Here is a 14808-nt window from a genome sequence, read left to right as displayed (position 1 = left end):
TTAGAAACGTGAATAAGATATTTTATTTGGCATTGTTATTTTCCATGAATTAGCGATAAAAGATCACATAAAATAATTACTAGATTACAGATAGTTGTACATATAAAAATACATATATGTATGACAAGTATGCATGTTTCATTTTGTGTAATAAATGAGTTCTTGCAGAGTTTAATGTGTCAAAATCTAACAAACACAAATATTTAAATATTTAAAAATTAAAACTCATTTTCTAAAGAAACACTAATATGTATTTTTTTCAAAACTTTTCAAAGTCTTTTTTTTTCAAATTAAATAAGTAATTGAAATTTTAAAACTTTGGCTTTTGGGATGCAAAGTGGTTTTAAAGTAGTACAGAAAAACATGACTATCTGAACACACAGGAACCATAAACAAAAATCAACCCAGTGTCTGTAGGTTTGCAGCTAAATCATACCAATTGATCAGTTTATTTGGGGAGATGATGGAAGCTATTTTTAATTTATAATTTTTCTACTTAATGAAGTATGTTTATTAGCTTAGATTAAAAGTCTACAAACAACTAATGTATGTGCACTGCATATTGAACATATACTAAGTGTATGTGGCTCAACTACTATACAATAAAATGAAAAGATCTCTGAAATGTATGCTTTTTTTGGTCCACATTCTAAAATGAAACATTAAACAAGTTAAAAAAAACAAAACTGCAAAGATTTGGAATAAAACTTGCTCATGTAAAGCTCAAAAAGTAAATGATATAAAATTATACAGCAAAAGGGAGAGAAATTGCAAATAGTGGGTAAGTCTAAATTTATGAAAACTTAATTATGGCTTGCCATTCTTTATGTTTATCATATTCTTTTTTTGTACAAATACAATAATAAATAATTTTGTTAGAAGTAAGTAACGTGGTAATTAAGGATTTTCCTCAACCTAGGCAAACAGAAGGACTTTTTCAAGGAATAGAAAATCACAGCTTGGGAGTCATTTAAACTTTAAGATCTATAAGGAGGAATTTTAAACATGCTAATTAAGTACTTGTTAACATTTTGTATAGGAATTCCTTTTTGTGAAAGGTGAATCACACATCTCTAAAGAAGGTAATAAGCACTCATCTGAAATTTGTATTGAAAGCTCTCCTTTTTTAAAGGATTGGTTTAAAGGAAAACAAAAAGCATCTTTAGGCAGCATTACTGAAAAAAAAAAAACAAAAAGCCAACCACCCTGTAAATTGAAAGAACTCAGTATTTTTACAATAATAAAAATTTGATGATGTGAGAAAAATATCTTCTAAAGTGTGAAAAAATAAAGTTGTTAGCAAGGGTTTTAAAAAATATTTTAAGACATTATTATGTATTTTTTCTTTTAATTTAATGGTTTTGTTGTGGTAGGTAGGTGCTTACATGTTTTTGTTTGTTTGTTTGCTTTTAGTAAACTAGCCTTGAGGGTACAGAAACCTTATCTTTCCTGTGAGTGTACAGATACGAAGACTTATTATTCATCCTGTCTTCTTGGATTTTTTAAAAAATCAATTAATAGTTTATTTTGTTTTGAACATTGTCATGTGTATCCGCCACCCCAAGTCTAAGGTTAGCCAAATATTTTATGGCCCTGTACTGTTTTTCAGGTAATTCATACTCTCGCACCACACGGTATCAACCAGTTCCTCCCTTTTCATTTAATATGTTTTATTTTCCTAGATTTTGCAATTCAAGAATCATCTTATGCTTGAGTTGGCCCCTATAGTTATTATTTGCTCCAAATAAAGGAGTTAGGAGATAATACGAGGGTAAACCCTATAGGAAAATATGTTCTACATTTTGTAGAACACAGGCCTTTCAAGGAGGTAGCAAGTGGGATTAAGGAATATACTGAATAATCTTTATACATCAACTCAAGGATACAGGTTCTTCCACTGCTTTTATCAGAATTTGGAAAACAACTCAAGTTGTGATATATTCTATCTGATATAAAACCAAATCGAGAATTTTTAAGAAGTATAACTGAAGAATGATCATTATCTTTCCAGAAGTATGACTAGCAAAAAGGAAGATCCTATAAGGTTTGTGGCATCTTACAAAATATGCCTTGGTGTCATGAATGTATCTCGATTGTGTACAATACTGATTTTATTTCCTGCAAGTTACTTTCCATTGATTCAGAAGTTCAAAGTTTCTACCATAATTTTACACCTACACTGGCACAACTTACAGACAGAAGAAAAATGTAGCATAACATTTCTATTTTATTTCTGTCCCTGCTTTTTTATATCATAAAACTATTGCTGATTTACTTTTTCTACATTTTAAATTATGATTTTAGAAGTAATACTATTTCACAAGAATCATTCCTGATTCAGGTATCATTTTTTAAATTTTAAATAAAGATGACTATATGCCTCCAGAATCCAAATTATTTGGTTTCAATTTGGGGGACAGAAGAGATAATACAGGTAATAGAATAATAAAATGTCAACATGATTTTATTCTTTTAAGAGCAATAGTAAGCTTTGACATAATTTTCTACACAAAGGAGTTACATTAGTATGGTGTACATAAAATTTTATAGTTTAAGATTATTCATGCTGTTAAGATTTGCGAGTATAACAAAAGATAAAGAACTGTAATGCAGAAATTATTATAGAATGTACACCTTGATAAAATGAAGTTTAAATTAAGAGCATCATAATATCAAATACCAAGACTTAACATTGCAATTCATTAATCTATTATAATTCATTAGACAAATGTCCCAAGGAGAGGGGAGAATGTACAATGAGTGTTTTCTGGAAATGAATTGCTAAAAATTAGTAGAGTCTGAAAAGACTTCAGAATTGGAAGCTCCAGCTGGGTTTAAAAGGATGGGGGAAGGGATTTTACTCACTATTAAATATTTGAAACAGCACTTCAGAAAATAAAACCCACAAATGTCTCATCAGTTCTTAACTGCATCAGGCCGACTCAGACTCTATCTGATGCCTTTTTTCCTTTGTAAAAATGAGATTTTAAAACACGTATTCAGGACATCTTACATTGATTTAGGCTAGTTGGAGAAAACATGGTTCAGAGTAGGATTTCAAATAGTTCCACTAAATACAATAACATTTGCAGCAGGGTACCGTTCCATAGTAATTTTAAAAGATTTCATTTTACTTATCATTGCAAGTCATTATCTGATCATATTTGACCTACGTATTAATATTTTCATTATTATTCAAGCTCTTTTTTGGCTCTGTACAAATTGTCAGTCCTCTTCACCGAGATGATTTATTTACTCTGGAAATATCTGGAATTCTTTCACCCTATCTTTTCCTCTGGGACTACCCCCTACCCTGCCTCCAAGTATTGATATTAATGTCTGGGGGAGGGGGACACATCTAACAAAAACCTGAGATAGAAAGCGGTCCCTCTTAATGGTATACTATGGGAGAAGTAGAAAAACAAAGGGAATAAAAGAAAATGATAATTGTTTTCTCTAAGGCTATTATCTAATGCGAAAGCAAATAGTCAGTCTGGAAATCAGCTAACAGAAGGGGATTAGAGAGGAGATCTGAGAGTGGCTTGATTTCTAGCAGAGCTGTCTCTTCAGCCAGTGATGAGACACAGGCAGGGCAGCCGGGAGCGCTCCAGATGGCCAGGGAAAGTGGTCGTCTTGGGTTACTGCAGGGCACTCGGGCCGCCTGAGAACTGACGGCCCGGGAAGGCATCATTAGGGAGCCAACCCCACGTCCAGCCTGCATGGGAGAGGGCGAGGCCGGGAGGGAGGCCGCCCGCCAGCCCGCGCGCCCTAGCGTGCCGGGCCTGCCCATTGTTAACATATACTTGACCTCCGTGACCCCCGCACGACACAGATGTCTCCCACCTCCACCTCCCCCCCGCCCCGCCGCGGGCCCTCCCCCCTGCACCTGGTAGCGGCCGCGCAGCCGCCTCCCTCCCGAGCAGCCGCGGCGCCCCTGGCGCGAGAGCGCGCCGGAGCCGGCCTGATGCGGGCGCTCTCGGCGCACAGCGCGCGGCGCTCCTGCTCCCCGGCGGACGCCCGGCCGCCCTGCAGATAAATGCGTCGCCTTCCTCGAGAGTGAGCGAGGGCGGGCGAGGCAGACGCAGACGCCGCCTGTGACAGTGGCAATTCTCTGCGCCCCACATCACATTTGTCTGCCACAGCAGCAACAACAGAAAAGCGGAGGGAGGGAGGGAGGCGGGAGGAGGGGAGCAGAGCTCCGCAAGTCTTGGGCTCTGCTTGGAGGTTGCGTTTGGCTGGCGTCCCCGACCCCGGGCTTTTTGCACGGCAGCTCTCTCTGCGCAGCGCCAGGCAGCCGTAGTTGCTCCGCGGCGCGACTCCGCGGCCTCGTGGCGAGCGCGCGTGGGCGAGTGGCCGCGGACACTCTGGCCTCGCGAGGGAAGCCGCGCCGCGCCCTCGCCCCGTCGCCCCGCGGGCCGGCCGAGACGACGGGAAGTTTTATTTGCAGCTCAGAGCCTGTGGCGGATGGTGGGACTCTCCGGCCCTGTGCAGTGTAAGTGCCCGCGGGAGGGCTTGGCCAGCGGGCGGGCGGCGGGGATGGGCCCCTGGCTGTTATTAATTGCTGTTCCGATGACCGTCATCTTCGTTTGGATTATTCGACCGCGAGGCTCCAGGCTGTACTTGTCGCTCAATTAGGGTAGGACTACGCACTAGGGCAAAGAGGAACATCGCGGGTGACTCCAGTCTGCGATGACACTGAACTTCGCGGGTCAGCCGAGGATGCAATTTTTACTATTATATTCCCCACACTGTCTTTTAAAAATAATTTTTCTTCCCTCTCCATAGTCACGGTATGCGAGCAGGAAGATGACGAGTGGGTTTCTCCCCCGACAAAACAACCTATCGAGGTGCCCACAGTGCATTTAGCAGGTGGCCCTATGCCCGCATCGTGGGTTTTTTTCTTTTCTTTTTTTCTTTTTCTGTAAACTGGAAGCAAAGGCTTGTTTTGATGGTGGAAAACTTAGCCCTAAGGAGTAGGAGAGGCGGAATCTTAACTTTGGGACCCGGCTGCAACTAGGGTGGGGGTTTTCTTAGAGGTACCCAGGCGCTCTGCGCCTGCCTGCGAACTTTCCCTGTTACTCCTGGCCGTTTGGGGTGCTGGACTGGGAAGCCCCTGGGTGAGCAGGCGGACGGCGGCTCCCGCCCGTGGCTGGTCCCGGGCTTCGCAGTCAGGGGCCGATGGGGAGCGTCGTCCCCGCCCGACCTCTGCGCGCTCCGGACCCCGCCGCCCCGGCCCTCCTGGGTGTTGCCGTCGCGGCTCCGACTCGGTGCCCGCTTCTTCTGAGCGGGGAGCACAACCTTGTGCCCTGTAGCTACCGCCCGAAGGGGTCCAGACTTGGAGCCGCGTCCGGATAATTCCTTTCGTTTTCCAGGAACCCCTCTGGTGAAGCCCCCGGGCCAGTGGAGACGCGCTCCGGGGTCCGCCGCTCACTGCCCTCTTTGCGAACCTGAAAGGACCGGGCTGGTTGGCGCACCCAGACCTCTTTTCCCGGGCGGACCTGGCGCTGACTGGGGTGCTTTGAGCAAATACGGCTAGGTCAGCACGAGGCGCTCAAATCCCTTTTTTGAAATGTGCTATTTTTTATTTTTTGTAAGGGCGGTCAACCCTTGGAAAAGTTTGAGTACTATGATTCCGGGAAGTAGGATGTGAGCCACAACTGTTACTAAAAATAGTCGCCTTCCCTCCCCCTCTCCCCCAAAAGGTCTTTCAGTTTGGAGGATTTGGCTGGGTGGCCGTGCAGCCCATGGTCTCCTCATTCCTTGCAAAGCGTAGCGGAGAAATCCTTGAAGATTGGGCACCACAAATTCCACCGTGCCCTAGCCTGGCTGCTGCTTCCTGTGGGAATCTGCAGAAGGTCGCTTTAAGGAATAGTTAGGATTCCCGTGGAGGAGGTCCTGCAGAACAGTGCCTGAGGCCAGAGCCAGGGAGTGAAGACCAGGAGAGCTGGAGAGGCCACTCCAGACAAACTTCATGTGCTTAATGTAACTCTGAGCCCCCTTGAATCTTTAACTTAGCTTTCCTTAATTAATCTGCCCAGGGCCTGTATATAAATGGCTGTCCGCAGCTGCTGCAGATTGATTTATCTCCTGATAAAGGTCGGGTTTCTGACCAAAGCATTTCTTATACCTTCTGTGTGAACTGAAATGTGTTTTACAGGGATTTTTTTTCCCTCTCCTAGTCTCCTTTTCAACATCTGTACCATTTTTAAGTGCACTCAGTAGCTTTTATTATCATTGCCCTCCTTTGCATAGAACAGGAGTGGAACTGGGTCTGTGCCCAGTGAGTCCACACTCCCTAGAATACAAATTGACCAGCTTCTCTGTGATAAACGGTTTGTTAGTGTTGGGGGCCTCCTTTTAGTTTATGGCAGCGTTTGCCTTGACCATGTGAGTATTCTGTTGTGCTCAGTTTCTCCTGTCACACAATTATTTAGAAAAGGTCACCAAACACCATTGTTTCTTAAACTATCATAGCCCCAACCTGAGTGTTTATGTCAGCTGTGATGTCTATACACAGAAGCAAATTTATAATTCTGTGGATTTCCCCCTCTTTTATCCTTAAAGTCTAGTTTGTAATATTATTATGATTTTCAGATAATAAAGATAGGGTTATTTGATTTCATTTTCGTTTTTTTCCTTTACTGATTTTTTTTGTTTGTTTGTTTCAGAGAAGTCTGACAATCTCACCCAATAGTAATCAGGGAATCTTGGTTTGATCCGGGCTTTTTTGCAGCCAGGATGGATGCTGAAGAAGTTGAAGTCCATTATTTCTTGTGCTGTGTTCAGCATTTTACATTTTGTTGGTTTGTTATTTTAAAAGATGAAATTCCAACAAAACAACCAATCAGTCTTATACTGGGTGCATAAAAACAGACTTTTTAAATACTGAGGATAACTTTTTATTAAATATTTTTGTTTAGGCATTAATAATTTTATTATAAACTAGATAGCATGACTTTATTTGAAAAGCTAAATATTGCATGGGAGAATTTCAATACTCAGTTTCTCCAGCGTCCAGTTTATACCTAATAAAAGCTGTGGAGAAAACAGTCTATTTTTTTTCTTTTATGTTTGTACAACTCAAAGCAGACTAGAAGTCTTTGAAATGATATTTTCCTTTGTGGACTTAGTCTCTGTGGTCCATTAATACCTGCTAATAATTTGTGTTAAAATGATCTTTAAAAGGTCCTTTCTAATAAAAATCATCCTATGTGCAATATAATACATTGCACTATTAAATTGCAAGGACAGTATTTTTGCAGCTATGGGACTGCAGCTTTTTAATACTTGCACAATTTTCTTTTCCTGAGAGGAGTAAAATATTGCTCTTGATGTTAATATTTGATGATGTGCTCTCCCATTGAGGTGATAGTCTAAATATTTGTAGATAAAAGAGCACGTCATAAATTGCAAAGAACTACACAAATTTAAGGTGCCATTATAATTTATTTTATTGTCAAATCGAACCTTAGCCAAAAAATCTTGCATTTCTTTAAACACTGAAAAAGGATCACAAGAAAGAAATGCTTCCAATAGGAATACTGGTCAGTGGTTGTCAGTTTAGGACATTCTTCACTGTCAAATCCTGTTTCTCACTTCTTTGATATGAACATCAGCTGACAGGCACTGAATGCAAAGCCTTCTTCACTGAGGTTTTATGCAGGCAACATAGCCCTTCATAGCAAAGCAGTCTGAAAAATTGGCACCTGCAGGATTTGCATGTGAAAAAAACTGAGTCAGTTGCATTTTGCTGGAGTCTATTACTGTAAGTTATGTAAGTTCAGTGAGAAAGGCTATTTATTTGTTGCTGTTTGGGCATTTAAAGGTTCTTTGTTTTATGGACACCTTATTCATCATATCGTGATCCACAGACTTTATTGATAGCAGAAGCAGGGAGAAGTGAGCTCTGGCTTTATAGAAGTTATTTATTATGGAATGGAGTTGCTTTTAACCATGTGCTTGCGGAGTGCACTTACATTCATAGTTAATTTTTAAGATGTGCCTTAAAAGAATGAACTCATTCAACTTTGAGAATAATCTATCAGAAGTTAAACAAATGCATAAAACTAAGTTAACATAAATATCCTTTGAAAATAATAAGGATTTTAATTTCTACATGTTAATAACTTAAAATCTGTAAGAAAAAAATTTAAACTCTTTTTCTAAATTCAGGAAAAATGTTGTCTCCCCCAACTTGTTAAATTATGTTTGCCTTTTAAAAATCAAATTTGACTCTATTTATGCAAAATAACAAATATTCAATCAACTAAAACACCTCTGTGAACCTGAGTATTATCTGTCAGCAGGAACATTTTATCTAGAATAAGCTATTTATAATAAATAAATAATAATTATCTAGAGACACCTTCCAACTTCACTTTTTTTTTCCACAGCCATTAATATAAGAGTTCCTAAATAATGTTTAAAGAACAGTGAACATTTTATTAAAGCAAACATTAGTTTAGTTTAATGGAGGTAATTGTAAGTGATAAGACGAAGCAGGTTATCTCTGTGTTGTTTAAACAGAAGGAGCTACTTTGCACCATTTCCAGTAGCCATCTGTAGAAGAGAAGGGTTTGCACCTGTCTGTCCAGACTAATTATAGATTAGGGCCAAAGAAATGAAATTCGAGGAGGTTTTCAGCTAATGAAATCCATACTGATTTTATTGTAAATGTGTTTTATGTAAAGAGGGTGATGGTTGAGTTCTGAGTGAATAAATCGCTATGTAGCTGCTAGGCACTTGGTTTTGAAGCACAATTCTGCTGCATTAACCTTTGATATTAAAAAAAAGACAAAACAACTTAGACATGGATGTTAGCCTTTGTTTGGCATCCATAGCTACAATTTAGTGAGCAGCAGTGAGGTTCAGTGTGCAATTTAGAAATGTGCTGTATAAAGCAGCTCAAACATTAAGAATATTACGATATTCTGAAATGCAGATGAAGTAGAAGGTAGGTTCTGTTTTAGCTTATGCATATAAAACATTGGAAAATTGGAAAGGCTTTTTCTTTTTCCTGCATTTCAGCTTTGTATCCATGAGAAATTAAAGCAAAATGAGTGAAGAATGCATTCTGCAATAAAAGGTCACATGAATGTCTACCACATCTGTTTATAGTAATTATGAACATAATTAACATAAGAATTACAAATGAAATAATGACAAGCTGAGCAATGAGATATTATGCCATAATGGTCATATGTTGGAATTCTCACATTATAGCACACTAGAATTCACATACTCAAAGAACGAAAGAAAATGCTAGATTTTTATCTGAATTAATGCTTCAAAACTTATCTGCCTGGGGCAGATGGACTTCTTGCTTTTATAGGAAGGTAACCTATTATTAAGAAAAGAACTAGTTGAAATTAAGATTTCTAGTCTCTAGCCTGGACTTTAAGACAGCTGTGATTATAGAAACCACTTTCTGTTGTACACTTCTTCTGTGATTATACTTCTTGATTATTGTATTGCTGTTTTTTTCTTTTAATTGAAAGCTTTGCAGCAAAGTGTTTGCTTTGGAAGAGAGTCATGGATTCTTCCCATTTGAGAATTGGTTGATCTTTTCTATAACTGTGAGCCAAAAGTCAATGAACAAACAAGGTACTAATAGAAATACTGTGCATTTACAAAATAAGACCACTGGCAGATTAGCTTTTCAACAGATTTCTTTATGCCTCTAGTATTTGGGATGCCCCTTTTAAAAAAAGCAAACCTTTTCTGGGTTTGAAAGCAATAGTAATGCAATTTTTTTTTTTTAAATAGCATTTCCTAAAAGAGCATGTAATGGAAAAATCAGTGGGCACTTGTAAATTGTATTTTTCTTCCTCTGGAGTTTTGTTGGATTTTTAGGTGTTTGTATGTAGTCTGTGTCCAAACTGATCTAACTAAAATGCAATAAAGGGTGGGAGTATGTGTGGTTGCTTTCGGTTGCTCTGAATGCATTTTTCTAGAATAGCTAGAGAAAAGGTGAAAGGTGACCTTTTATGAGAGCTAAAGTGATACGCCAGAAATCTGTTATTAAATTTAAAACATGTAAGAATGACAGATTTTCACCCATTTAAAGCTCACTTGATTTTGTAATGTAGCCAGCCAAGTGTTTTACTTCCTATCCTTGCACCGTTCTCTAACTATTGAACCTGGTCACTTTTTGGAGATTTATGGAGAAATATTACCTTGTTCTCGTCCCAGTGATACCATGAGGTTTTCCACATTATTGGATTACTGGAGGATTGTGGCAGACCCCTTTTTATCTGACATTCATTGCATGACAAGATTTTCACACATGCCCTTCCCCCACCTATGCCCAGCTTTTTTCACTTTGTGTTACCTATCAAATTTCTTTTAATTCTATTCTTGGGGTTGGAACATTGGTGTGTGTGTGTGTGTTTGGGTGGGGTAGGGGAGAGGGGGTGCTGTTCAACTACACATAAAACCGATTTTTGGCCAAGTGATTTGGAGGGGAGTGCTTGATTAAACAATGCTTCTCCTCATTTTCTAAAGGGCCTCTTAAAATTTGGTTCCCTTAAAAGGCAGGGGCTAGTTCTCTTGCTATTCTGTTTTTGTTTTTTCTACTCACTAGCCTTACCCTCCATCCCCATTTTATTCCTTTCTATGGAGACCCCATGCATGAACTATTTTATAACCTGAAGTTTCACAGCAGCTAGGGCTACAGTGCACACCATGAACAATTGTGTAGTGTATTGGCTCCTTCATTCTGAACTCACTCTTCATGCTGTAGTGAGAGCTTCTTAACCAAGCTTCAGTGCCTTGAAACACAGCACAACCAAATACTTCCCCTCCCCCAATAAAATAACCTCCTTTGCTGCATTATCTGCACTCCATTAAGGAGCTGATTAGATGTTCACATTGTCTGATGGGTGTATTTAAAAGTGAAAAGGGACTCCCAAGGGACTACTCAGGTGTGTCTCCTTCCTGACCCTGCTGGGGAGGGGGATGAACTCTGGACTGACGGACGAGCATTAGCCCTGCTTGTTCTCTGATTGATTCTCTGGCTCTGGGTGGGTGAAGAGCCATGAGGCAGCTCAAGCCGAGATTGATTGCCTCAATTTCAGATTCCCACCTCCAAAATAGACTCTCAGATGCACACATAAGGAGCCCCCTCCCCCAACACGATTTCTGGAGGTGGAGCAGGTCTCTAAGAGTCACCTGTAGCTACCAATCACAAGTGTTCCTCCTTATCACAATGATGCTGGCTGCAGGAGCCTTCAGCTGGGACACATTGAAGTTCAGAGACAGGAGCTATTTTATATCTCTGCATGTGTGAGTGTGCAGGGGCTGGAATTTAGGAGTATTGGGGTTACCAAAGAAAGGGACAAGAACTCCGACTTGAGGTTGGTCTGGAAGGCTGCTTAACTACTCTATAGACTCAGTAGGTTTGTTTTGCAAAATGTGGCTATTTGGATGGAGGTGAGATGGCGACTGTCTCCTTAGGCTCTGCCAAAAGAGAGCTCTTGATCCTCCTCTGACCTTGACAGAATCTCTAACATGTTCCAGCCTAGCCCTGGAGCAGGGAAATACAGTTTGCTGGATTCCTCCCTTCTTTCGGTGGTAGGGGCAGATTTGGGCATGCAGGCGACTTCTATCCTGCTTCTCATTCCCAGCTAGCCTTAGGGTAGCTCTCCCCCACTTTCTGGCCCCATCCTGGGGTCTGAGCCCCCGCCCCCTCCATCCCTCCTTCCGTCCTGCCTGTGTCTCTCCTTCCCTCCTGCCTGTCCCTTTCTGTCTTCTCTCTCTCTCCCTCTCCTACTTTTCCTCCCTCTCCCGCTCCGTCTCACACGCACCCTCTGTTTATTTTCCTGCCTCCATCTGGGCCCTGCTGATATTGTAATCACCCTGATGCACGTTGGCTTCTCTCCTCTCCCTCCTGCGCTCACACACTCACTCACACACAATGTGCCATCCTGACAAGGCTTTTACTTCTGATAAGCTCCAATGTGTGTTTAATGAATACAAAGCCGCGGTCTGGGTGCCGCCTCGGCCGCGGCCGCTCTCCCGCGCTCCTTTGCCAGAAGGTAATCTCCGTGAACAGGGGAGGGAGGCGAGCAGGGAGAAGGAGGGGTGGCCAGGAGGAAGGGGGGCGTGGGGAGGCGGCTTTTCTCTCTCCCTCTCTCCCTTTCCAAATGATTCAGAAGTCGATAAGACCAGGAGAAGTGAAGATGTAACATGTTATCTGTCGCTCCTCTTAGCTGGCGGAGAGAATTTACATTTAAAGATTAGCAGAGTGAGAAAGAGAAATCTGCCTTTTGTTGTGCGGGGTGAGGAGGAGGCATCTACCCTGGCCTTGACGCTATCTCCCATCACCTCTGCTATCCAGACAGGACTCACCGAGGTGAGAATACCGGAGGGCCTTATCTTTAATTGGGTTTAGTTTTGCCAGTCTGAATAGGTTTAAAGAGACTCGATAAAGGGGGAACAATAGATTATTTATTGACTGGACGCTGAAGCCTTTAGATGAAGAAGGGAGAGACAAAGCTGCTTAACAACTTGATTAGTTCATTTTTATTTTAAGGTGAGACTGTCTCTCTTTTGGTGGAAGGAAGGGCTAGAGAACTTTGGTGCAATTTGGATGAATTAAAATGTCTTGTTTCCTCTCCCCTGACAACCCCCTACCCTTCTCAGCACCATGCACCTCCCTGATTTTAACAGGAGTTTCATTTACCCCTTGCATTTAGGATTGATGAACTGAGAAAAGAGGGTACAGGCTTTGGGATTGATCATTAATGTTTGGTTTTGTGTGACTTGTTTTAAATGCGTGATAAATTGATGCTAACGGTACTTGAATGAGTAAGAAAAGCAAATGAAGCCTACTTTTAATAGTTACTTTATAGTATGGCTCAACTCAGCCTACAGGAGAAAAAAAAATCACTACAAGTCTGTTAGGTAGATTTGTATTTTGGATTTGAACCATGAAATCTTTTGGTTGGAGCTAGTTTAAAAAAAAGGAGAAAACATGTCTTATTGACTCACAATATTTGAAACATTATAATATCAACTTTAGAAGGTTCTTAAAATGAAGGAAAGTGGAAAAAATGGTTGTTTTGCCTTCTACACATTGTCAAAATAGGTGTTTTCATAGATAGATAGATATGATCCAGTAACTAAAAGCCTAATTAAAATTTGTTTAAAGCCAGGGGGGCATGTTTCCTTGTTGACAGCAGCAGATCGATTGGGAAAGACAATAGAGTCCCATTATTTTACTTCCATTGACTGAACATATTGACATTTCAGGTTTGCTGTTGCCTCAGTGAGCATGATGAAACACCGAAATTCACAGACCAACTGGCCAGAGTGGCACATATATTACTGTATGTCATTTCTGCCTTCAGGTTACCTTATCACCCAGACAGAATGGGAAAGGACAGCCTGGAATCTTTCAGAAAGGGTAGAGCTCTTTTGGCTAAGAAGCTAGCAGATAGCATGTCTTAGGAACATCTTTAATTTCACTCAGAATTGGATGTTACAGAGAAATATGTGGAGCATGTTTAAAAATCTGAAAAGCATGCTAGCCATTGATCTTGCATATTTTGTATAGAAGGATACCCATTTTCAAGATTTACCTTTACCTGGAGTTATTTACAGTGAGTGGTCGGTCACTAGGTGACCAGTTTGTTGCATGAGTGACATTCGTTCTTTTCCAGTCTGGCGTACTGAAACAGCCAGGTACCTGCTAAATCTATATCTCATAAAATAATGTGTAAGGTCCCTTCAAAAATAGGGACTGATTCTGACTTTTTGTTTCCAGTTTTCTTTTAGTGGGTGGAATACACTTGATCTTAGCCAAAAGGCTGAGAAGCGATAGTGGGTTGAATAGAAAGTGAGATGTGTGTATTTTACACTCATGTGCATGCATAGACAATAATTTATATAGATAAATATGTGTATTATAAGCAAAGGCAGAGAAATACTAAGTATTTGTTTTCTTGGTGTAATTTACCCTTTCACACATTTTGCAGTCTTTAAATAACAAAACTAAGTATTAGGCAGACATTGAGTCAAAGAAATTTGAACCATACAGAGAGTGAATATGAAAAAAAAAAAAAAACCAGAAGGGACTTAACATATTTTTATGTTAAAGAAATTTATGAAAATATAAATCTATTATGACTATGGCTTATACATGACAATTGTTGCCATCAAGTAGGCAACTGATGCCCTTTACAGTGTTTAGAACAAAACTAGTCCTTTATACCATTTTCATGAAAATGTTAGGTTTCTATTTGATCAGCAGGTGCTGTTGAGATGAAAGCCATGTGTAAATTTTCAGAAGGCCAAAAGTGTCAATTCAGAAAAGGAAAGTGATAAGAGAAAATGCAATCAGTTTTCCTGTTTTCAATTTGTGCAGGATTTGAAGAGCTGTTTTGTTAAACTGCTACATCTGCTCCAATATGAATATTGAACTACTTCCACTAAAAATAACAACCTATAATTTGGAAGCTACTGCAGTCTTTTGTTAATGTGAGTGGGTTATTTAAAAACAAAAAAACAAAAAAATAAAAAAATAAAAAATTTTCTATTCTGACAATCTCTTGCCTAATGTGCATTTTCATTTGTTGGCACTTTTATCCTCAGCAGATAAATGGTAGTATGCAATTAAGACCTCATCTTGTTTGACTATAAAAGAGGCTTCCATAGGTGAAAATCCTGGTAATAAAAAGGGTTTCACACAAAACAAAATTTATTTTAAACCTGTTTAAATACATGTATTGAAAATCAGATAGTTATTCCTTACATTCTCTAATACTACAATTTTTAACTTACTGCCGGACTATTGTAACAAAGTTAACA

General features: G+C 40.1%; 1 protein-coding gene across 1 annotated transcript in view; it reads left to right on the top strand.

The window, feature by feature from the left end:
• Positions 1–4157: 4157 nt before the first annotated feature.
• RUNX1T1 (RUNX1 partner transcriptional co-repressor 1) overlaps positions 4158–14808 on the top strand; it is a 148883-nt gene continuing 138232 nt past the window's right edge. Inside the window, 3 exon segments of the mRNA XM_055286738.2 lie at positions 4158–4492; positions 12210–12293; positions 12296–12352. Coding sequence (XP_055142713.1) covers positions 4465–4492; positions 12210–12293; positions 12296–12352 — 169 coding nt within the window. The 5' untranslated portion in view covers positions 4158–4464.

This window comes from Symphalangus syndactylus, chromosome 7, assembly GCF_028878055.3.
Source record: "Symphalangus syndactylus isolate Jambi chromosome 7, NHGRI_mSymSyn1-v2.1_pri, whole genome shotgun sequence".
NCBI classification, from domain to species: Eukaryota; Metazoa; Chordata; class Mammalia; order Primates; family Hylobatidae; genus Symphalangus; species Symphalangus syndactylus.
Note: the sequence above shows the minus strand (reverse complement) of the source record. Positions and strands in the feature narration are given on the sequence as shown.